General features: G+C 34.4%; 2 protein-coding genes across 2 annotated transcripts in view; one reads left to right on the forward strand and one right to left on the reverse strand.

The window, feature by feature from the left end:
- Nucleotides 1-4,052: 4,052 nt before the first annotated feature.
- LOC100261578 (isocitrate dehydrogenase [NADP]) lies at nt 4,053-12,353 on the forward strand. The gene is made up of 16 exons (XM_002270581.5): nt 4,053-4,260; nt 5,677-5,720; nt 5,829-5,938; nt 7,642-7,679; nt 7,837-7,914; nt 8,016-8,069; nt 8,147-8,248; nt 8,426-8,517; nt 8,620-8,723; nt 8,862-8,930; nt 9,018-9,133; nt 9,274-9,308; nt 9,891-10,033; nt 10,291-10,413; nt 10,529-10,622; nt 12,148-12,353. The coding sequence occupies exons 1-15, from the start codon at nt 4,212-4,214 to the stop codon at nt 10,608-10,610; spliced, it is 1,239 nt and encodes a 412-aa protein (XP_002270617.1). The 5' UTR covers nt 4,053-4,211; the 3' UTR covers nt 10,611-10,622; nt 12,148-12,353.
- Nucleotides 12,354-14,897: 2,544 nt separating this feature from the next.
- LOC100244438 (uncharacterized) overlaps nt 14,898-25,890 on the reverse strand; it is a 64,985-nt gene continuing 53,992 nt past the window's right edge. Inside the window, exons 12-15 of the mRNA XM_002268317.4 lie at nt 15,741-15,878; nt 15,520-15,632; nt 15,345-15,416; nt 14,898-15,259 (exon numbers count right to left, since the gene is read on the reverse strand). Of these exons, the coding sequence (XP_002268353.1) occupies nt 15,129-15,259; nt 15,345-15,416; nt 15,520-15,632; nt 15,741-15,878 (454 nt within the window). The 3' untranslated portion in view covers nt 14,898-15,128. The remainder of the gene's footprint in view (nt 15,260-15,344; nt 15,417-15,519; nt 15,633-15,740; nt 15,879-25,890) is intronic.

The following is a 25,890-nucleotide window of genomic DNA, read 5'->3' on the forward strand; positions in this document are numbered from 1 at the left end:
AACGACTATTCAAGAAGCAAAGGATCTCACCAAACTCCCACTTGAAGAACCCATTGGGTGACTAATGACTCATGAGATAAATTTGAATAATCATAAAAATGTTGAAGAAAAATGAGAAAAGTATGACATTTAAGGCTTCAACAAATGATAAAGAAGAGGAAGAAAGTGAAAATGAAGTAAAATCTCATTCAAGAGAAGAATCTTCAAGTCTAAAAAATAATAAGAAAGCCATGGTGGCAACATGGAGTTAAAGTGAAAGTGATGAAGACTCTATGGAAGAAGAATGCACAAATGAGGATGCCAACATATGCTTTATGACTTTGGAGGAACTTGAAGATGAGGTAAATTCCAACTCTAATTATAATGAGTTTCAAAATATACTTCAAAAATTATATTTTGATATTAAAAAACTTGGGTTCAAAAATGTCTCTCTCAAGAAAAGGATTTCTTGTCTTCAAAATGAGCTCAATGAACTTAAGGAAAAAATTGAAAATATTGAAAAGACAAAAATATCTTTTGAAAAGGAAAATGGGGAGTTGAAAAAGAAAAATGAAAGGTTAATATCCTCTCTACAAAAGTTCTCAAATGGTTAAAAAAACTTTTGATATGATTTTGGTAAGTCAAAAGTGCATTTTTGATAAAAAGGGGCTAGGCTATAAGCCTTTCAAAAATAAAAAATATTTTAAGAATTATTTTGTAAAGGAAGCATCTAGTTTTTCACCTTCAACTATTTGCAATCTTTATGGAAGAGGTCACATTAGTGATAATTGTCTCTTAAGAAAATCTTCTCATATTATTCAAAACTCTATTATTTTGGATTCTAAAGGGAGGAAAGGCTAGCCCTCTAGGACCAAAAAAGATATGGATACCAAAGGTTACTTAATTTGTTTTGTAGGAATCTATACAAGAAGAAAAATGATATGCTTATCTTGGAAAAAATGCATTGATAATAAAGGTAATGGTATCCCTTCTAAAGCTTAATTTGCAATATCATTTTATCCTGTTGCTAACACTTGGTATAATTTTTTTTAATAATATAACATTTGGTATCACATTGATAAAATTGGTATAATTTTAAACCAAGGTTTGGATTAAAAAGAAGATTTTTTTTTTAATATACCTAGGTAAAATTGAATGATCATATTCTTGTATGCTCTAATAGTGTTATTCAATGCATGCATGTATGCTTGTATCTTTTAAAATGCATATGTTCTCCCATTTATCTTTCCAAATCATGCTTTAAATTGGGAATGCTCCAAGGTTGAGCAATCTTTTATTTGGAAATGTTCTTAAATGAAAAACATGGGAAATTCATTTTCATGATAAATTATATTATGCTTATTGTTTATTTTTAACTTTTGATATTATGTGATTCCCCTTGTATACTTTATTGAGACTTTTTGTTGATGACAAAAAGGAGGAAAAGTAATGGTAGGTTGCTAACTTGCGAAGAAATGTTAATATTGTTTTAGCAATCCTATCCATAGTGATGCAATGTGCCTAATTTGTCATAATTGTATGCATCATGTTCAATAATATTATCTTGTCAATTGCAAAATTGCTCTTTATGTTATTTATGTTCGATTATATCATTTTGAGCACCCTTAATATACTCCTTGAAGCTTCTAAATTTGAATATTTTCTAAATTCATAGGAGCATATATTGAAGGGGAGCTTTTTAGCAATCATGGTTTTGTCATCATAAAAAATGGGAAGATTCTGAAACCAATGTTTGGTTAATCTTGGTTTTGATGATAACAAAACAAAGTTTGGAACTAATAATTATATTTCAAGTGTGATTAGGCAAGAAGATTTCCAAAGTGACAATCACAAAGACAAAATCAAGCCAAAGAGAAATCAATAAGAAGAAGAAGACCTCAAAGAGAAGTGTTTTTCAAGACTTAAGCTTTATAGGATCTTTTTGTAAGGTTATTTGTGGACTAGGTCTTTCATGCATTACATTATGCATCAAAATCATCCAAAAGTAATTTTGTTTTAAATCCTTTAAAATTGGATGATTTCATGTTTTCAATTAGAACCTTATGTAAAATGTTTTTCAAACTTGTTTAAAAGGTTTCAAGTTGAAAATGATGGTTATTGAGCCAAAATCGGCTCAACCGGTTGAACTAGATAAGGAATCGGTTGACTTGTTCAGCTCAACCGGTTGAAAGGTGCAAAAACATTTTCTCTCTTCCAAAACGTTTGTTCAATCAGTCAAGGTTGAACCTCAACCGATCAATGGAAGGTCAAGGTCCAACGATCACCTGTCAAGCATTAAATGCTAACGGCTATTCAACCGATCATCCCTTGATTTTGTCTTTGTGATTACCACTTTGGAAATCTTCTGGTCTAATCACATTTGAAATATAATCATTAATTTCAAACCTTGTTTTGTTATCATCAAAATCGAAATTAACCAAACCTTGATTTCATTCACACACACACACATACACATATAAATTGGATTAAAATACCAACCGATCAATTTAGAATTTTTTTTTAAAGAGTATGTATCTATATAGTATATTATATATTAAGATTTTGTCAATTATTTTGCTAAAAGGTCCAATTATAAGAGGTGACACACTTTTAAGTTTAGGGAATGACAATCATCTCTGTTCAACTCAAAATAAATGAATAAAAATAAAATAAATAAAAATTGTAAGGAATTAATGGAAGGATTAATATTTAAGTAGAGAACTCGCTTACATATCTCTTATTTTTTTTTGGTGAAATTGTAGTTTGTTTTTAAATATGATTACAATTGACAAGTTTATTTGTAATAAACTTACTAGAGATATAGAGATTCCACAACGGTCTCATGCCACATGTCCTTACCTTAGATTATTAAGAAAATACAATTAACTTATTGAAATATGAAGAGTTCATAACATATAAATAAGTTAATTAATCATAGACATTTACTTTAAAAATTAAAATATTTACAATAGGTTGTAAATTTACAATGAATTAATGTCATGTTACAAAGAAAGCTGTAAAGAAATCGATGAATTACATAAGGTTATAAAAGTTGTAAACTTATAATGAATTGTAAGGTTACAAACAAAAGTTGCAAAGTCACCAATAAATTGTAAAGTTACTAAGTTGTAAATTCACAAAAAATAAAATAAAATCATGATGCTATAACATGTGTAAAGTCGTCAATAAAATTTGTAAGATTACAAAAGCCGACAAAATGTTATGATTTATTGTTATGAAAGATAGTCTTCCTATTTTTTTGCCGCCTCTTTTAAGAATTTTAATTTTTTTAGCACAAGACTAGAAATACATGCATGTAAGTTTGTGGAGGGTTTTGCACTTATGAAACCAAAGTGAGGTAAAAGAATATTTGATTTCTTATTTCTAAATTCATGTATCCATTGATTAATATCAATGTGTAATTATTTTTTAAGGATTTATTTTAAGTTTTTCTAAGATTAGGTTGGTTGGTAAAATCCTTATTACAATATATAAATAAGTGATCATAACCAACTTAATATTTTTTTTTTAAAAAAAAGATTTAGTAAATAAATATAAAAATAAAAATAAGTTGCCCACTTTCCTTTCATTTTTTATTCACATAGAAACAAAAAAATACCAAGTATTCGATGGATATAAGATTTTTTTTCTAAAATTTGAGGGAATTTCCTTTATAGAAACATTAAAATTCCTAAAGCAATGGAGACCGGATAGGATTGTATTAAATATGGAAATATCATATTTCTAGGGGAATTAATTAGTTAAAATATATGAAATAATTTTCATATTTATAAATTTAACATTTTTCATGTTTCTTTTAAAGGTAATCCATTTTTGACATAAATATCTTTGATTATATTGAATATTTATATGTAGATTTTAAAATAAATAATTATTTTTATAAAAAAGAAAATAAGGACATTTTTGTCTGACAAAAAAAAAAAAAAAAAGGAGGATTAGATTTTTAAAATTGGATTTTTAATTGAATTTTAATAGAATAACCCCTTCTAGAATGGTTTTTTGGGGCCTTTTTTTAATCTTGGCACATATGTAAATTAGGTGACTATCAAGGACAAATTGCAGAGTAGGAAAATCAAATCAACCCGCATGGTCCCGTGTAGCATATAAGCTTAAGTTTCTTCACACCGCAGGCATTGCAATTGCCTCTGCCTCTCAATATCTTCTCTCTCCCTGCTTGGTATCACTTGCAAAATCTACAGAGAGAGAGAAAAATGGCCTTCGACAAGATCAAAGTCGCCAACCCCATCGTTGAGATGGATGGTCAGATCCTTCTCTCCTCTCCTCTTCCTTTAGATCCCATCATTTCCAACACTTCACGCATATCTCTTTTTGATTCTTTTTTCTAGTGGACTTTTGCTTTTCATGATTCTTCTTTGTTAGGACTTGTTTCCGTATAGTCGATCTGTTCGATAAGGGTGTCTCTGTATATAATACCCTTTTGCTCGTTGTATCAGAATATTTAATTTGCAGAAAGGGTACTCAGAATTTACTTCAGTTTAGGCTAAGATCCTTGGATTATTTAGATCTGTATATGTACATGTTGACTTCAATGATTGTGGAAAAGAGTGAACCATTTTGAGTTGATGATTCGATGATCGAGTAAATTTAAATTTGTCTGTTGACTCTTGGTTAACCGTACAGTATCAACCTTTTCTTCATGGATAGCTCATTATGCAATTTTGATTCTTGTGGGTTCTTGAGAATTGGATTTCTTTAAATGTATATGTGCTTTCATATGTACTCTGGTAGACTGAGTTGAGAATGGAAGCGCCTGAAAATTTGAATATTGTGATTTGAATCCAACTGGAAAAAAAATATTATTCCGTTTTTTGAAATGTGGATGGATGGAATCTTCAGAGGAAGTCTGTTTAAGTTTCAGATTTTTCCAAACATTTCCCTTCATGACATTAAGGGCAAAATGTATATAAAAATTTCCCATTTTGAAGCCGTTGAAGGAAATGGATCCAATTCCTATTTTTGTCGTTTCCATTTGTTAAATTGTTTTCTCTCAAAAATTTGGTTTCAAACTGAGTGCAGAAGATTTTACTATTCAATATCTTATAGTACTTTCCATGTGGTTAAAATAGTTCATGGAACAGCTTAGGATGTTGCAATTTGTCCTCTTTTATAAAGACAAAGGGCCAATCTGAACCCCACAATGCATTTGTGGGAATAAGTATGGTGAAATAGTGATATGAAAGATGTTTTCACGTCATTGAGATGTTTTTCGGACTTCCATTATTTTTCTTCCATGGGACTCATTGAAATTATATTGTGTGCATAAAAAAATTGGAATTCTGATGGAGGAGTTTGACTTTGAAAATGTGGAGCTTTGAGTGATATCCTAGCTTGTTGAGGTAGCAGCAAATTTTTTATATGCATTTCTGGTCATTGGTATTGCAATTTTCCTCTAAATCTATTAGGACAACAGATAAGCAGGAGGTTGGAAAGAGTTTTCCTGTTCAATTTTTCCTCCAAAATGCCAAAAAGATTGTTAAAGTTTTGTGTTGAAAAACTGAATTGGCATCAGGCTTTGCCATTTTCAGAGCTTTGATTTTTTAAATCATATGTTTTTGGTTTGCTTGTCTGATCTGTGGAGTTAATCATATTTATTCAGTTGAATATCTTTTCACTTCTCTATGTCTAATATCATGCTTCTTTATTTCTATGTTGCAGGAGATGAAATGACTCGAGTTTTCTGGAAATCAATCAAGGATAAGGTAATTTAGGATTTGCTAGCTCTTCCTCTTGAAGATGTTTTTGGATTCTCATTTCATAATTTTGAGGATGGTACTTATATGCATAAGTTGGTTTGGGTATATCTTCAGCTTATTTTTCCATTTCTGGAGTTGGATATAAAGTATTTTGATCTTGGGCTCCCTCATCGTGACGCCACTGATGATAAGGTTACAGTTGAAAGTGCAGAAGCTACACTTAAGTATGGTTATACATCTCTGTCTCCTTTTATTATTTTTAAGCTAGCTCTAGAAGAGAAGAACATTTTCTTTTCTATAAAATGGTACAATTTGTTGCTTCCACCTCTGGTAATTTTGTGTTCCCCCCATCTTTTTGTCCTTGCATATTCTTATTTTGTGTCTGCTCTGATGCAATGGCTGCTAGATAAGATTTATGATTGTTATTTGCTAAAAGTTTACAAGGAATGCTATTTGCTAAAAGCTTTTACTGCTCAGTACCCCTGCTTTCTGAAGGTGAGAAATAAAACAAGGTGCTTCAGATGTTGAGGCATATTGATAAAAACCCAAACATTGCAAAATGGAGTAAAAAAAATGCAGTTCCAATTAAATCTATAAACAGAAATAGATAGTTATTAATAAACAATAAATTGTGCATGTGTGAGTGGGTGCATTTAAGCCCTCTTGGAAAAGCTTGTTAAACACTATAAGTAGCATTTAAATGTCAAATAAAACTTTAAAGATGTTTGGATGGTACTTCCAACCATGGGCCCCCAAAGGTGATTTATCCATGTATTGGAGAAGTAGCAAACTCCATGCTTTTCCTCAAATATGTATATTTTTTATTCGCTTACTATAGTCAAGATATTGCCTTGCTTTTAGCCTTAGCCTAAAAGGAGTCTTATCACCTTGACATCACCTTTTGCTTTTGACAACATTGTTCTAGTTTGAAAAATAAAAACTTCTATATAAAAATTAGAAACACTTATATAGATTGTATAGACTTACCTTATGTCCTCAAAAATTCCTTTAATCAGTTTTTTTAATACCTTAATTTTTTCAATCAGTTTTTAAAATGACATTTTCAATGTAAGCCTTTAAGAATTCTTGTATTTTTTTTTTTTTTTTTTTTTTTTAGATGTCATAACTATTTTTTGCTTTTAAAAATAGAAAACAAGAATTGTGTGCAAACAGACACTAAATAAATTCTAGTTTTACTTAATTAATTTAATTATGGAACATGGATTGCATTGTAACAAATTAAACTAATATGAGTTTCACAAAATTCAGTTCTAAAAGGCATTCAATGCAGCCAATTATGCATAGAAGTTGATGTATATAAAGCCTTCATTGTTTAATAATGCTTATACTTTTAGGACCAAATGCTACCCACCTGCCCAACTTCCCTCCCACTTTTATTTCTTTCCCTCTTAAGCCACTTGCCAGTTTTTGCTTTGCCTCCCTTTGTTTTTCTTCAATGCTGGCAGCATATGTTTCATCTGATGTTTATGCTAACTAAGTTGTATTTTCTACTTACATTTCTATAATCTTATAATGATTATAGTTTTAAAAGGCACACTTAAAATGCTTCTAGGCTCAAGGTGCAACCACTCCTTAGTTATAGTGCTTTGCTTGTCATGTGTCTCAATGAACCATGCCTTGTCAACTTTACTCTTCCTTTTTAAACACTTTTATTCTTGAAATTTCTAATTGTATATTGAAATTTATATAATTTCATCACTTTTTTATTGAATGTTTCTTTTATATATTTGGAATCTTAAATTTTTTATTGATTGAATTAGATTTTGAATCATATTTTATAAAATAGATATGCATTCTAGGTCTGCGCCTTGTGTTGTGCCTTGCACCTAACCTGTAAGAAAATTTTGCGCCTTAGATGTGCCTTGCGCCTTTTAAGACTATGCTCATGATTATGGTATTTTTGTAGGTACAATGTAGCAATCAAGTGTGCAACTATTACTCCAGGTACCTATAGCTGAATTTGACTGGAAGAGTGAATGTACAGTTTGCTTGTTGAAGTTTTTAATCAATGGGATTCTTATGGTCTCAGTGGCCATATTGATATTTATCAAAAACTAAACAATAGGAAAATTTTAAAAAATATATTATTGCTGATTTACAGATGAAGGTCGCATGAAGGAATTCGACTTGAAGCAAATGTGGAAGAGTCCAAATGGGACAATTAGGAATATATTGAATGGTCAGTGAGCATCCACCCTTTTTACGGTTTAGGTAATTGCTATTTGCCTCATATTATTGATGGATTGGTCATGGCGCCACTTTGATTCACCAATGCTGCAGGCACCGTTTTCAGAGAACCAATCATTTGCAAAAACATTCCCAGGCTTGTCCCAAGTATGTACCAATCTTGACATTGCAGTTCCATATTTTGAATGATGGAATGGAGCTGTACTAATTGTTGTTATTGTCAGGTTGGACAAAGCCAATATGCATTGGAAGGCATGCTTTTGGTGATCAGTATCGAGCAACTGATACAGTGATTAAAGGAGCTGGGAAACTCAAATTGGTGTTTGGTAAATCCTTTCATTTCTCTTCTTTGTAACCTCTTATGAGTGTTATGCTGTTGTCTTAAAAATTAGAGCATGACTTGTTATTAATAAGGGGATAGTTTTCTTTGTTCTGTTACCACCATGTTTTCATCTCTTGTTATAAAGAATGAGTTATAAGAAATGGTATTATATGTTTTGCAGTACCAGAAGGAAAAGATGAAAAGACAGAGCTTGAGGTTTTCAACTTTACAGGTGCTGGAGGAGTAGCATTGTCGATGTATAATACTGATGAGGTTAGGATTGTGCAAATAGTTAGTTTCTTGGTTGAAGCCCAATTTCTAGATTGCTTCAGGTTACTAATATTTCTCTATTTAATTTTTTCATTGGGAATGCAGTCCATTTATGCTTTTGCTGAGGCTTCAATGAACACTGCTTACCTAAAACAGTGGCCCCTTTATCTTAGCACAAAAAATACTATTCTTAAGAAGTATGATGGGAGGTATGCAGCTTGCTTGTTTTGCTATCATTTTTGCTTAGGTTTTTCCCCTCCCTTGTGGTAATTTTGTTGGTCCAGTGGTTTTTTGATGTTGCTTCTTTAAACCATGTTAATTATATTCTTACTTTCTTCTTGATGAAGATTCAAGGACATATTCCAAGAAGTTTATGAGACCCAATGGAAATCAAAGTATGAGGCTGCTGGGATCTGGTAAGTGGCTGAGTTTCTATTGTTTTGTTCTGGTTTATGCAGTTAACATGTGTTATTTATCATGAACTTAAATGATTGGATTGGTAGGTATGAACACCGTCTCATTGATGATATGGTTGCTTATGCTCTCAAGAGTGAAGGAGGTTATGTGTGGGCATGCAAGAACTATGATGGAGATGTACAGAGTGATTTCTTAGCTCAAGGTATGTGAAATGTATTGTGTAGTCTCTGTAGTTTTTCCTATTGAATTTGCACATTAGAATACAAAGGATTTCAGATTGAGTTTCTGTTTTTGGGGTTAGTGTCATTCATTGACCTGAAACTTCTGCTTACATTGTTGCAGGATTCGGATCTCTTGGTTTGATGACATCTGTGCTGGTATTTCTCTTGTGACAAAAGTTTTCTCTATTTTTAATGTTTATCATTCTTATAGCTGTCTTGTTCCCTTATGTTCTGGGGCATTTCAATCTTGTTATACTAGCATTATCTAATCTCGTGTTTTCAGATTTTTTTTATAGCCCTTTTGTTCTCTTTTATGTCTTTACTTGTTCCCCTGGCATCAGATACTAAATTTCAGTTACTTTAATAACCAAATCGGCCTAATTACATTCATCGTTTTTTAAATTGTTTATGTTCACTTTGGAAGATGATCAATGATATGCATGCATATATATAATGAAAAATACCTCTCTCTTCCTCTCCCCTCCTCTTGTGAGATAAGCTTACAATCAAATTCTTGTTCTAGTTGTCTATATCAATATATGTGTGTGTGTCTATATTTAGATAGATAGATAGATAGGTGCATCAATCCCGCTCAAAACCAAAAAAAGGCCTCTCTTGTGCCCCCTCTTCAACCACCCCCCTCCCCTCTATATCTCTCTCTTCCTCCCGCCTCACCACACTTCTGTTCATTGCATCCTGAATTTCATATTATTCATTTATTGTATTATGGATCTTCAGGTTTGTCCAGATGGAAAGACCATAGAAGCTGAAGCTGCCCATGGGACAGTGACACGTCATTTCCGGGTTCATCAGAAAGGAGGTGAAACCAGTACAAACAGCATAGCCTCTATCTTTGCTTGGTCACGAGGCCTTGCACACAGGTATAGTCTTCACATTTTCTGTCCTTTGTAGGGAATATTTTGCCACCTTGAGTTGCAATTTTTTAGCTTTTCTGTGTTCTCTTCCTTTTTTCATCGTTTTGATTGGGTGTATTTTTCCTTTAAAAATAATAGCTCATCTTTCTTCACTTTTTATTCAATGAATGGTTTGTTTCTGATAAAAAAAATGTAAAGAGTTAAGCCATAAGTCCTTTAACATGTTTAATTTCTGTGCTCACTTAATTCTCACCTGTTAACAGGGCAAAGTTGGATGACAATGCTAGACTCTTGGATTTCACTGAGAAACTAGAAGCAGCTTGTGTTGGAACTGTGGAATCTGGAAAGATGACCAAGGATCTTGCACTTCTTATCCATGGATCTAAGTAAGTACAACTGATAGGGTTATTCTTTATATGTGTGCTTGTGCACAAGTATGTGCTTTTCTACTTCACATGATTAATTGTTTTACATTTGTAATGTACTTCTAACATGGTGTAGGGTGACGAGGGATTGGTATCTGAATACTGAAGAGTTCATCGATGCTGTGGCAGCAGAGCTGACAGCAAAACTTTCTTGCTAAGCATAATTGGTGGTGCGTGCTCATTAACTTGGCTTATGCAATGGGGATAGTGTTTTATGTCCATCTTATTGCTCTTGTCAATATGGTGTCAAGTTTGGAGTAAATTTCTATTACATTTATTCTATGAGAACCAAGAGCATAACTGCATAAACTTTATATACAGAATATTCAGAGTTAAAATCCAGCTAGAAATTTTGTTCTGTTCATTTTGCTAATATATAACTGCATAATTGCAAATAGGTGCTTGTGTCATTGTATGTGATGTTTGGCCCATAATTGACTTCACACTTCTGGATGCATTCTTTGTGCTACATCAGAGAACTACTACTAAACAGTCTCGATGGACTTAGTGATGCAGCAGTGGTATAGAAGCATAATTGTGCAATAACAAAATTCATCATCTTCTAAAAATTATTTTCGTAGAGAAAATATAAAAAATTTGGCATCTATGGTCTTCTTGTTCAGAGAATACCAAGAACAATAGGAACAAGAAAGAACAAAGAATCCCAACTTTTTTTCTGATATAATTTTCAAGAAATTCTATAAAAACTAATTTTATTGATAAAGAAGTAATGGCAATCTCATACAGGCCCCAAATAAAACAATGTATTTATAGGCATAAAAATTCTACAAAGCATAGAAAAGAATTGTTCTCATAATTGACTTGATTACCTAAAGATAAACTAAAAATAAATAATAAATCTAATAGAATGAGAAGCCTAAATAAAATAAATCACCGAACAAATAGGAAACCAAATTATTCAGAAGAAAAGAACTACCTTCATGTGTGCTGAGAAACATTTGTTCTTAAATTTACTAGACTTTCCACAATTTATTGGAAGCAATATTTCTTTCTTTTTTTCTTTGCCGTCCGATGCGAGAGTTGTTACCCTTCAATTGGTCATAAGAATAATATTAATTGTAGTGTAAGTCCCCGATCTTTATTTGTTGATTCTGTATAGCATTGGTCAAGGCATTGAATCAGTTCAATATTTGTGGTAGAGCAAACATTGCCATCATCTTCTTTTGAGTGGTCATAATAAATTATCTTCATAATTTTCCCCATAACAATATTGTTATGCTAAGAAAATCTGCAATATTGCTAGTCTATACTTTTTTGCATACAGGCTTCTACTTTTTATATAGAAGTTTCTATTTTTAAAAACAGAAAAAAGAAATTGTGTTGAAATGAAGCATAAGTAAGAAATCTGATATTGTTATCTCTATTGTAGTTTTGATTGGCTGTTTTTTTAGATGGTATTGTTAAGAAAATCTGCAGTGTGGAAACTGTCTGTTGTTTGAAATGAGTAGTGATTGGATGTGTGGAGAAATGAGTGAATGACATTTTTGCTTTAGTATTTGGTACAAGATTTACATTGTGCCTCTTTGATGCTTTTCTTTGTTTAGACCTTTCAATTTCTCTTTTCTTGGGAAATTTTGTTGTTGGTTAATCTTTGTCCTGTGTTATTCCTGTATTTTACCGAAACCCTATTCCTCTATGCTTGAGGTTGATTGGAGTTGTGTTGTATGCTTGCAGGTTTACACCTTTGAGTTCAAGACTGAATAGGTTTCTCATGTACTCTGGCCGATGGCTAAGAAGAAATAAAGGGGAGAGAGGGACAAAGAGGCGTGGGAAGGAGTTTAGTTGTGTTTGTACTTGAAAATTTAATATTTCGGACAATCCTCATACTTGAATTTCTCTGATCTTTCATTTTGGATAAAAATGTTTTTGTGGTACTTTTATTCGAGTTTTTATGCGGTGGGTTAAAGCCCTCAGAGCCTCGTAGGCAGAAAGCATCACAATATAGAAGGCCATCCACAAGGGTAGGAAATTCTCCATCCCAAACCCCAAGCCTCCCCTCCAATATGTTGTTCAACTTAACATCTGCACTTGAATTACTTTTCTTAGATTTCCATTGCTGGCCTTTGGCACATGCTTATGTAGTATAAATGTATACTTCTGACAACTCTTTTACTACCATTTCAAGACCCAAAATGACTGCCCAGCTTCTACAATATGCACCTTTCCTCTTTAGTTTTTTTATTATGCCATCAGATTACAATTTGGAGCATTTGAGCATCTGAATCCATCTTGAAAAAACCAATATTAACTGCCTATGCCTCTCCTGGTACGCCTTTTCTTCAGATGGTTCAGATCCTTTTCTCCGGCATAAATTACTTGGGCCAAAGAACCAATGATTTTGCTACCAGTGGGGGGTAGGAGATTGTCCATCTCTCCTATGATTCACGTTCATTTATTATCAACTCAAGCCTAGGATTCTGCCAATAAGATTTCGAATATTTTAAACTAGAAAGTTTTAGGAGTTTCAACTCCAATTAAGCTTCAAAACTACTTTTAAATAACAATTAACGTATTCAACAATGGGCAATGAACTTGAACCCTTTTTGGGATTTGTTGAGATTTTGATCTTATGATTACTCTGCAAGTATTTTCCAAGATAAACTCAGTGCTTAATATTGAAATTTATGGATTGTTCAATTCCTTGCTTGGAGTCGGCAAACACTATTTATCTGCAAAAGTCTAATGAATGATGGAAATTTCCTTTCCACAAAGTTGAGTTCCAATGCCCCATCCTAAGAGGATATTTTTATTCTTTTAAGTATGAAGTTATTTGGAAAGATATCATTTGAAATTTTATAATATAACTTTCTGTTTTAAATCTAAGGAGGTGGGAGAAAATAATAAAATTAAATAAAAGGAGAGGTGAGTGAAAATAATAAAAAAGAAGAGGAAGGGAGGTATTTTGTTAAAATTTCAAACTAATGGTTGCTAAATATCCTGACTTCAAGGGGGTGAATAAAAAGTATAAGATAGTTTGGTGAAGTAACTTCAAAGTTAATTTAAATCATGGAATCGATATATTTACTTTTATTAATTTTAGGTAATATTTATTTTGATTAATCTTAGTAATAAATTTATTTATGAGACATATATCATAGATGTATAAGATAATTAAAAAATATTTACTATAAAATATAAGTTGTGAATGATAGATTCATGGTTGTGTAATGCTCTTATGAGTATATATGAGGTAAAAAAGATTTGCAATAAAAAATAAGTAAATTATTTTGATTTAATAGTTAAAAAGCTATTTTTGACATTAAGTTATGTTACTAAATTATTTTATCAAACACATTTAATTTATTTATCAACTTAAATTTAAATCATTAAATCATTAAATTGATTTATTGAAGATCCTTTAACTCTTAAGCGAAAGAAGTGACAAGATAAGCTTCAAGGGAGTATTTGGTAAAACTTAATACTTATTACTTAACGACTTAAGTTAATTTTAAGCTAACTTAAAACTTATTACTTAATTTTTATTTTAATTATTAAAGTTGTTTGATAAAATTAACATAAAACTTTTTCTAAACTATCAAATTGACATATTTATCTTCCTAAATTATAACTAGAGCAAAAGAGGTCAAGTAATAATGGAAGTTGTAGAGTAACAAAAAAAATCGTAAAGGTAATTAGAACAAATGAAGGTAAAAAGATAAAATAAAAATGTGAACTTAAAAATAAGTTAATTACTTTTACTTATTACTTAAAGTTATTTTTTACTTTAAGTTATATTGTCAAGTTATTTTATCAAACATACTTAATTTACTTAATAATTTAAATTAAGTTATTAAGTCACTTAAAGTCATTAAATTGGTTTACCAAATACTTATTAACTCCTGATGGGATGAAATGACAAGGAAGCTAAGCTTGGGGACACATGTACAAAAACTTAATATGAGCCAACCAAAAATGAACACCCTTTTGATTTGCTTATCAGGGAGATAAGCCTACCTTTTTAAAGTCACTAAAAACTTTCTTACATGTCCAAATAATTTTATCAAAATAGTTTGTGAAATAAACAAATGGATATAAATAACTGTTACTTCCTCTAATTCACATTTTAGCTACCACTGGAAGTTACCTATGTTTAATGAAACCTTGTAATATCGAAGTTACTCTAAAATTATGAATTTAACTTCAAAAATCTATCTCAATTAAAGTTTTATTCTATAGCAGCATTCTGTTAATGCTTAGCGTCAGTACTTCATTCTCCACTGTCAATTTTTTTTTTCTCTCTCTCTCATCCTTCATCATCAAGTTGCCCCTTCTCACTAACTAGTCCAGCTGACCGAGGTGGGAATCCTCATGTTGTGTTTGAATCAATGTTATCAAAATCAAACTAGAGCAGTCAGACACTGCTAATTGAGTTCGTTTTCAGTCCGGGCTAAGGTTAAAAATTGACCTCTCATGGTGGAACTTGGGACAGATAAATAGGATGAATTGGCTTCACCCAAAGACTCTTATAAGATTGCGGTTGTTACAATGAATTGAGATTCAACAAATTACAACACCGGGTAGCTCTTCCATTGCAATCTCCTACAACTACTAGGAACTGAACGTACACCTCAAATTACAATTACTATGAACATCTGGCTTCCTTTGCATTCTCTTTTTTATATAAACATTCTTAGGCAACTGCCAATATTATCTCATCAAGGGTTTATGGTAGGAAAAGATAAACAAATCCTCACCAAGAAACGGTCAGCTGCAACAACAAATTGTCTGAGCATTTTGTTGAATAATTGTTGGGTCTCTTCCATCCAAGAAAGCACCTCCAGTGCCTCTGAAACATGAGAAATACTGAAATCATTCCACCACTCTTGACAATATAGCTAGTAATCAAACAATGAAATGAGTAAATTCATTACCGAGATGCAACCAGAATTGCAAGTAACTCAAGTTTGTCATAAATTTGGAGAACACGATCATACCCATAAAATCTGAAAATCCAGAAGAAACAAGATTTACTTGGCAGAATCTTAACAACAAAATTGTTTCTTAGACAACTTGCTAGAGTTGTGTGCACGTTTTACTAAGTTTTACCAGATTCAGGATTCAGTTTGGGGGGGAGGCCATATAATGCATATTTGCCATAGACTAGCAGCCGCACTCGCTGTGGAGCACTCAACTTGCTACATAAAGACCTCAGTAGCCCACTGCAAGAGAATAACAACGGGGGGGGGGGGGGGGGGGGGGTAAAAGTGGTGAAACAATTTCTTCAGTCAGGATCTATATGAGAAAAGAAGTCCTTTTTCCTTCCTTACTCTGCACGCAATATTGTAACAAAGTCAGGTGGCAGAGATTCCATGAATGACGATATGTCCTCCATCTTGAGGAACTTCAATTCCTGCTTTAGTTTTTTCTTCTCTTCATTTGACATTCCCTTCCCAAGAGCTGATTTACTGCAGGACACATAATTTGTTAATATTTCTAAAGCACTATAGCAACCATTAAAAAAAAAAAAAAAATACATGTCTCAATTGCAAGTATATATTGTTTTGCCTCAAGAGAATCTCGAGGAAATGAAGGAAAGGTATACCGATTAAAGATAGGACCTTCTCCCTTAAAACACTATCCTAGAGCTTGATTTGAGGGCTTTTGACAAATGTAGGGTTTGTTTGGAGCCATGCAGTTGTTTGTCAAGTTAAATGAGAATAAGACTACATCTCTACGAGATGAGTCAACATTCCAAAACCAAGGCCATATCCAAGCACCTGACACACCTTATAATCACCTCAGGGGCTGAAAATAGGATGAGCTAGAGGGACAATAGAACAAGAAGGAAGATCAACTGAAAGTTCAAAAGAGAAATCAAAATAGCAAATATCATATTCACAACATATTAACCAAATTCATTTTCTCAAAACAGATATCATAAATCTTTCAAATATAAGCAAATATAACCTTTTCTTTTTTCTTAGTCATGGCTTGATTCCTTTACTTTTTTCCTTGTGTCAAATAAAATATGGTTAAAATATACCAACCAGTCTGAAAGATCTAAAGTTCAACAGTATTAAAAAGCCTCTAACTTAACCCTCTAGGGGTTGGGGTACAATGCCTTAGAACCCCCAACAAGGGATGTGAAGATTGGAACCAAACTCTTGTAGGTTGGGTCAGGTGCATAGGATCTCAAATCATATGAGATTAGATGAAATATATATGCAAATATTCCCAAACTACCAATTCCAATAATCAAAATGTAAACTGAATTTCACAAAGGAATTGCTAGATCTACATTTTCATGTTCATTATACAAAAACTTAATTCTCATGATTCTTTCAAATGATTCTTATAGAATGACAGGTCATAGCATTGTCATTTACCTTGGGTATTTTGATGACAAATCAGCCCCAGATGCCATTAAGCAAACTGTCTTCTCCTATTGTCAAACAAATAAATGGGTATAGTTGAAATATGTAGCCCTATATTCCCAATACTAGGTTTTACTTGAGTTAATCTAATTTTGTTTGGGTTGGGCCTTAACCAGGAGCGTGGTCTTATATCCACTGTTGGTCGGTTTGCTAAAAGTATTAAATGGTTGTCTAGTATTCAAGCATAGTTTCATTCCATTCTTTGATAATCCCAAGTTTATAGAGCATCAAAAAGATCATGATTAAATTCGTACTCACTGATTACAATCTTCAGTCTTAGAGTCTTTTTCTTTTGTATCAAAAGATCAGTTTTGTTTCTCTTTAATCTTCTTTGTATTTACATTTCAGAAATTCAGATGGGTATTTGATATTTACACCATTGAGAAACAATGAGGTTATTTCAGTTAAAATCAATGATAAAAATTACAAATAATGGTCCTCTCACTACATTTAATGAAAGCCATTAGGCAATATCTTCATGGAATAACCACAGAATCAGCTGCATGTAGTAGATCCATAACCACTTGGACCAAGAATGACTCTAAAGTGGTTGCTTGAATTCTATCTAATACAACACTTTCACTAGACTCCACTCTTTCTAATGCCACACCTAATAAGATCATATCAACTATCCTGATGTAGAATAACCATAGAGTTGTAAGGAAGGGAACAGGGAATTAAGATTGTGGCAGTGGGAACAAAAAGTTATAAATAAAAAAAGAAAGAAATATAGGTAAATCCTATGATATACAGATATGTTAACTTCAACTAAAATACTCGTGTCAACATAATACCACATGGGTGCATGTGTGGGATCAGTGTTTGATATGCTTATATTGCATTGAATACAATCTTGCTAATGATTTGCTCTATCTCTTTCTTTAATTTTTTAATTTATGTTTACGTTGCGTACATGTAGTTATTTTTCACTTTCTCTCCTTTTTATTTTTTATTTTAAATTATAACAGATAATAGTATAAAATAAAGTGTAATAAAAAATAAAGAATTTTTAAATTAATTTCCAAGTTTTCTTTCTTATTTTTTTTAAAAAAAAAAATCATAATAGATAGATTTTAAAGATAAATATAATAATTAATATAATATAAAATTTATAGATAAATATAATAATTAAACCTATGTATTTTTGTGCGCTTTTTGCTAAGCACTATTAATTTATTTGTTTCATATGCCTCTTAAAAAAGATAAATATAATAATTAATAACATAAAAAATCTAAAGGTTAATTATAATAATTGATATAAAAATTCAAAAAATTTTCAAAATAAAAAAATTGAATATGAATTATATTTTATCAACATCTAATGAATTATAAGAATTTTATTACAAAATCATTATAAATTTTTAAAACTTTAAACTAATCAAAGTTTACTAATAATGTATATAATATTTTCTTAAAAGTTTTTTCTCAACATTCCATTAAAGTAGGTTCTTTAAGTACAATTAGTAGTAATATCAAAGTAAAATAACAGTTAGCATCTTATTAAAGTAGAAAAGACATAATAAATATTTTTTAACCACAATTAACCATGTAGTATTATAGATAACTTATACTCACATTACTATGCTTATGTTTAATGTTAATTTATTTTTTATTAATGTTGTATCCAAGTACCCACACCCATAGTTGAGATCCTTTTCAACCAAATCCCCATGTTCTAAAATTTTAGGATGCAAAAGATCCCACTCCTAGACATGTACCCACACCTACACTCATGCAAATGTAATGTAGGGAAAATCTTATAATGAACCTTACTATGAGAAATTTAAAATATGCACAGAAAAACAGAAACAAAAAAGTAAACATGATTCATCATGATTCATTTTTCTCTAGATAACCTAAAAGACTCAATAGACAAAAGAAACCTAACCTACATAGTAACTTTGTAGAAAAACCTAAAAGACTAGACAAACTATAGGAAAAGAAACCTAACCTATATAGTAACTTTGTAGAAGTTCCGTACCATTTGAACCTCTTAAGTAACTGAATTAAAAGGAAACTAGAAACTTTGAGCAAATAGAGAAAAGCTTTAGAAAATAGATGCTTTTAGAAAATAGAAACTTAAAAAATAAATCATCTTAGAGAAAGACATCCTTTTAAAAAATCAGAAACTTAAAAGTATAAGAACTTATTGCAATAAGAAATTTCTAAGAAAGAAGACCAGAATTCTAAATAACCAAATAATCAACTACCATAAACTTGAACTCCAAATGATCTGAATAAGAAGAATTACAAAAATGCCTTTCATTCCTTTTCATGAATGACTCCTATCACCAACTTTTCTTGTATAGTATGTAGCCTAAATCAAATTCACTTTCTACACTCAAAATTTTCTCTTGGCTGCCCAAAATGCCAACTATAAGAACAATCAATGCATTGGCAACACTCTCTTTGATAGCCACTCCCCATCAGTAGAAGGTGTTGCATGAACTCTTAGCATAATTTCCTTTCCTTTCTTTTCCTTACAACCACCTAATTGATTGCCCTGTTTGCCACAACATTGAAGTATTACTACGATTTTCCATTGTCATCCATTAGAGCAAAATACTTTTGATTGCCATGGAGTTAAGATCTTTTGGAAGCTCTAAGGACTCTCTAAACTTCTTAAGAATTGTAACATATGCCTCAATAAGAGATACTACTCATCAGGTAAACTTTATGTAGAAACCGAGAATAATACAATTGTATATTCAATCGTGTGTATTTTACATAATCGGGTCCCTATTTAACATATACACAGAGAGCAAAATATGGAAATATAAAAATCAAACGAAACATTTAGCCTAAATATCAGATCTAATTGGGAACTCAATCTTCTACCACAATATCCTACGAATCACCCCCTGAATCATACAAGATTTCCACACTCCCCTTCAAGTTGGATCATAGATATTAATCATGTCCAACTTGCAAATAAAATCTTCAAAACTAGATTTCTGTAACCCCTTGGTGAATATATCTGCCAATTGTTCCTGTTGAATATAATGTATTTATAGTATATAATCTTTCCTTGTTAATATAGGTCACATGTATGGTAGTTAGGACTCCTAGCCTTGTATATATATATTGCTCAATTGTAAGTAAACATATGAATGAGAATTAAGGTTTTTCTTCTTTCTCTCTCTCTCAACATGGTATCAGAGCCAAGGGAGAAAACCTAATTCTTTCCTGTTTCCCGTGTCATCAACTTCGGGAAACCTTTCGGTGACCGTGTTTCATTCCGGTCACCTTCTCCATCTCCCAATACTTTCCGGTCAATCAGATCGTCGTCAGAAAACACTCACCGCCGGCAAAATTATCCGGTGAACTTTTCCGGCGAACTCCGGCGAACTTCGGCGAACTTCGGCGAACTTCCGGCGACGTCTTTTTCCGACACCGACCATACCAAAAGGAGCGCCTGGAGGAGATCTCCAACTTTTGTGAAGGCACCGGGACCAAAAGACCATCCACGCGCTGCCCACGCGCAATTTTCCGGCCGGTGACTACGTCTCACGCGCCGGCGCTTGAGGGCGCGTGAGGCCTTTTCCGGCGACGCGCCTCCTCCTCCAGCCTCGCCTGACGCCGACGAGCATCCCTACCTCCCTGGTTCTCCCATCCGAGCCCTGCACGTACCTCTTTTGGGGATTTTTGTCTCCATCAGCCCTCCAAACAGTCTTTCCGGCGAAGGTCCGGCTACTTTTTCTCCACCCCAATCCCTGCACGTGCCTTGGGAAGTGTTCTTCTATCTTTCTGGTGTTACCACACCGTGATCTGAGACCGTCTCCCTTTTTCGGTGGTGCCATGCCGCAATCTGAAGCCGTATTAGGGCTCTCTTCGATCCAAACATACTTCATTCTCCAGATAAGTGGATATGGCTACTAAAACTTCCATTTTTTCCTCTGTCATATCTGGATCTCCTATGATTACTTCGGAGAAATTGGTTGGCAGTGAAAATTATCTTTCCTGGTCTGCCTCTGTTGAACTTTGGTTTATGAGTCAAGGATATGAGGATCACTTGGTTACCCAAGAGGCAGATATCCCTGAGGTTGACCGCGTACAGTGGAAGAAGATAGATGCACAGTTATGTAGTGTATTATGGCAATCGGTTGATCCCAAGATTCTTCATCATCTTCGGGCCTACAAAACTTGTTTTAAATTTTGGACTCAGGCCAAAGGATTATACACGAATTGTTGGGAATTGTCCCAAATTCCTAATTAGTAAATATTCATTTTTTGTAAAGAATATTGTATAGAATATTTCTAGGTTAATATATTATTGTAATATTAGACTTCCTTATAGAATAAGGAAGGTTGTTAGAAATATCTCTATAAATATTCTAAGTCATGAGGGGAAAAAGTTATGAGATGGAGATGGGCCTATAGAGACTATATGAGGTGGATAGAGATGTGAGGAAGAACGGGAGGTACCTGGTGGAGCGAGAGGGCTCGTAGTAAGGTATGGATACAAGGAGTGGGGAAACATGGGATGTTTCGGGAACCCAATAGTTGTATCTGGTTCTATCCTCTGTAATATTCTCTATTGTATAATGGAATTATTCTCTCTCATCCGTGGACGTAGGCATGGTTGGCCGAACCACGTTAAAACCTCGTATGTGTGATTGTGTTTATCTTTGTGTTCTTGAACTAACATTGTTGGCATCAAAGCTTTCGCTGGCACTACAATTGGTATCAGAGCTTGGGTTGAAGATTTCTGGAAGAGTAAAAGATCACAAAGCACACAAGATGAAAACAAAAGAAATTTTCACTGAAGGTGGAGTCGATTGCTCTTTCGTGGTGATATGATACAAAAAGGTTTGTGTCATGGAGAGATTGAAGATTAACTTCATGTAATTTGGTCCAAGGTGGAGATTGTTGGGAATTGTCCCAAATTCCTAATTAGTAAATATTCATTTTTTGTAAAGAATATTGTATAGAATATTTCTAGGTTAATATATTATTGTAATATTAGACTTCCTTATAGAATAAGGAAGGTTGTTAGAAATATCTCTATAAATATTCTAAGTCATGAGGGGAAAAAGTTATGAGATGGAGATGGGCCTATAGAGACTATACGAGGTGGATAGAGATGTGAGGAAGAACGGGAGGTACCTGGTGGAGCGAGAGGGCTCGTAGTAAGGTATGGATACAAGGAGTGGGGAAACATGGGATGATTCGGGAACCCAATAGTTGTATCTGGTTCTATCCTTTGTAATATTCTCTATTGTATAGTGAAATTATTCTCTCTCATCCGTGGACGTAGGCATGGTTGGCCGAACCACGTTAAAACCTCGTATGTGTGATTGTGTTTATCTTTGTGTTCTTGAACTAACATTGTTGGCATCAAAGCTTTCGCTGGCACTACACGAATGATATCCAACGTCTTTATAAGGTGGCTTCTGCTATTGTCCATATCAGCCAACAGGACTTGGATCTATCTACTTATATTGGTCAGATTGCCTCTATTAAGGAGGAGTTCTTGACTGTGATGCCTCTTACTCCTGATGTTGGGGCTCAACAAATACAGCTTGACAAGTTCTTCATGGTTCTTACTCTTATTGGCCTCCGTCCGGATCTTGAGCCTATCCGCGATCAGATTCTTGGTAGTTCATCAGTTCCGTCCTTGGATGATGTGTTTGCTCGCCTCCTCCGTATCTCCTCCACTCAGACTTTGCCATTTGATAGCACTTCAGATTCTTCTGTGTTAGTTTCTCAAACTAGCTTTCGAGGAGGCCGCAGTGGTACCTGAGGTAGAGGTCAACGTCCTCATTGCACCTATTGCAATAAACTTGGCCACACTCGCGATCGTTGCTATCAGTTACATGGACGGCCTCCTCGCACTGCCCATGTGGCCTAGTCCTCTGATTCTCCGCTGCCTCAGCCTCCGAGCTCTTCCGCATCTCAGGCTTCTGTTGCCTCTGTTGCCCAGCCTGGTAATGCCTCTGCCTGCCTTACCCACACATCTTCTCTTGGACCCTGGATTCTAGACTCTGGAGCGTCTGATCACCTATCTGGTAATAAGGATCTTTTCTCCTCTATTACTACTACCTCTGCTTTACCTAATGTTACCTTAGCTAATGGTTCTCAAACTGTGGCTAAAGGTATTGGTTTGGCTCTTCCTCTGCCTTCTCTACCTCTCACTTCTGTCCTTTATACTCCTGAATGTCCTTTTAATCTTATTTCCATCAGCAAAATCACTTGTACTCTTAATTGCTCTATTACCTTTTTTGATAAATTTGTGACCTTGCAGGACCGGAGTACGGGGAAGACGATTGGCATAGGACGTGAGTCTCAAGGCCTCTATCACCTCACCTCGGATTCATCTCCTGCAGTTTGCATTTCCACTTATGCTCCTCTCCTCATTCACAATCATCTAGGCCACCCTAGCCTCTCCAAGTTCCAGAAGATGGTCCCTCGTTTTTCCACTTTGTCGTCGCTTTCGTGTGAGTCATGTCAGCTTGGAAAACATACTCGTGTCTCGTTCCCAAAGCGTTTGAATAATCGGGCAAAGTCTCCTTTTGAGCTTGTCCACACTGATGTTTGGGGTCCTTGTCGGACTGCGTCTACTTTAGGATTTCAGTATTTTGTCATTTTCATTGATGACTATTCTCGATGTACTTGGTTATTTTTAATGAAAAATCGAGCTGAGTTATTCTCTATTTTCCAAAAATTTTATGCTGAAATCCAAACCCAGTTCAATATTTCTATTCGTGTGTTACGCTGTGACAATGCCAGGGAATATTTTTCAGCCCCATTTACTTCGTTTATGTCCCATCATGGGATTCTTCTTCAGTCTTCTTGTGCTCATACTCCTCAACAAAATGGGGTAGCTGAACGCAAGAATCGACATCTTGTTGAGACAGCTCGTACTATCCTCCTCCATAGTAATGTTCCTTTTCGTTTTTGGGGGGACGCTGTTCTTACCGCTTGTTATTTGATTAATCGTATGCCCTCCTCTGTCTTACACGATCAGATTCCTCACTCCCTTCTCTTCCCTGACCAACCACTTTATTTCCTTCCTCCTCGTGTCTTTGGTTGTACTTGCTTTGTTCATATTCTCACTCTTGGACAGGACAAGCTTTCCGCCAAAGCCATGAAGTGCCTCTTCTTGGGATATTCTAGACTTCAAAAGGGTTATCGTTGTTATTCCCTTGAGACTCATCGATACTTTATCTCCGCTGATGTCACCTTCTTTGAGGACTCACCATTCTTTTCCACCACTTCTGAGTCTCTTCCTGTTTCTGAAGTCTTGCTCATTCCCATTGTCTCCCCACCTGATGCTATGCCTCCTCGACCACTTCAGGTTTATCATCGTCGTCCTCGTGTCGTTGCTCCTCTCCCTTTTGCTGAGGCACCTGCTGACTCACTTCCTATCCCTTCGGCTTCACCTGCCCCGGCTCTGCCTTCTCCTAATGACTTACCCATTGCTATTCGGAAAGGTACTCGCTCTACTCGTAATCCTCATCCTATTTACAATTTTTTGAGTTATCATCGATTATCTTCACCCTATTCTGCTTTTGTTTCTGCTATATCCTCTGTTTCTCTTCCAAAGAGCACCCATGAAGCTCTTTCCCATCCAGGCTGGCGACAGGCAATGGTGGATGAAATGGCTGCTCTGCACTCTAATGGCACTTGGGATCTTGTTGTTTTATCCTCTGGTAAATCTACCGTTGGCTGTCGTTGGGTCTACGCAGTTAAGGTTGGTCCTGATGGTCAGGTTGATCGCCTTAAGGCCCGCTTAGTTGCTAAAGGCTATACTCAGGTTTATGGTTCTGATTATGGTGACACATTCTCCCCTGTTGCCAAGATTGCTTCTGTCCGTCTGCTTCTCTCCATGGCTGCTATGTGTTCTTGGCCTCTTTATCAGTTGGATATTAAAAATGTCTTCCTTCATGGTGATCTTGCCGAGGAAGTTTATATGGAGCAACCTCCTGGTTTTGTTGCTCAGGGGGAGTCTGGTTTAGTGTGCAGGTTACGCCGTTCTCTATATGACTTGAAACAATCTCCTCGAGCATGGTTTGGCCGTTTTAGTTCTGTTGTTCAAGAGTTTGGCATGCTTCGCAGTACATCAGACCATTCAGTTTTCTATCATCATAACTCCTTGGGGCAGTGTATTTATCTGGTTGTTTATGTGGACGACATCGTCATTACAGGCAGTGATCAGGATGGTATTCAGAAACTAAAGCAACATCTTTTTACCCACTTTCAGACCAAAGACTTGGGGAAACTCAAGTATTTCTTGGGAATTGAGATAGCTCAATCCAGTTCTGGTGTGGTCCTTTCCCAAAGGAAGTATGCTTTAGACATCCTGGAAGAAACCGGTATGTTAGACTGTAAACCGGTAGACACACCTATGGATTCGAATGTCAAACTTGTACCAGGACAGGGGGAGCCTTTAGGAGACCCCGGGAGATATCGACGGCTCGTAGGTAAATTGAACTATCTCACCATTACTCGTCCATACATTTCTTTTCCTGTGAGTGTTGTTAGTCAATTCCTACAGTCACCATGTGATAGCCATTGGGATGCCGTAATCCGCATTCTTTGATATATCAAAAGTACACCAGGCCAAGGTGTGTTGTACGAGAACAGAGGTCATACTCAGGTTGTTGGTTACACAGATGCAGATTGGGCTGGCTCACCCACAGATAGACGTTCCACTTCAGGGTACTGTGTTTTTATTGGAGGTAATCTAATATCTTGGAAGAGTAAGAAACAAGATGTAGTGGCCAGATCTAGCACTGAAGCCGAGTATCGAGCTATGGCTTTGGCAACATGTGAACTCATATGGTTGAGACATCTTCTTCGAGAGTTGAGATTTGGAAAGGATGAATAGATGAAACTCATCTGTGATAACCAGGCCGCATTACATATTGCATCCAATCCAGTCTTTCATGAAAGGACCAAGCATATTGAAGTTGACTGTCATTTCATTAGAGAGAAGATCGCATCAGGATGTGTTGCTACAAGTTTTGTTAATTCAAATGATCAACTAGCAGACATCTTCACTAAATCTCTCAGAGGTCCTAGGATTAAATATATTTGTAAC

This window comes from Vitis vinifera, chromosome 4, assembly GCF_030704535.1.
Source record: "Vitis vinifera cultivar Pinot Noir 40024 chromosome 4, ASM3070453v1".
Taxonomy (NCBI): domain Eukaryota; kingdom Viridiplantae; phylum Streptophyta; class Magnoliopsida; order Vitales; family Vitaceae; genus Vitis; species Vitis vinifera.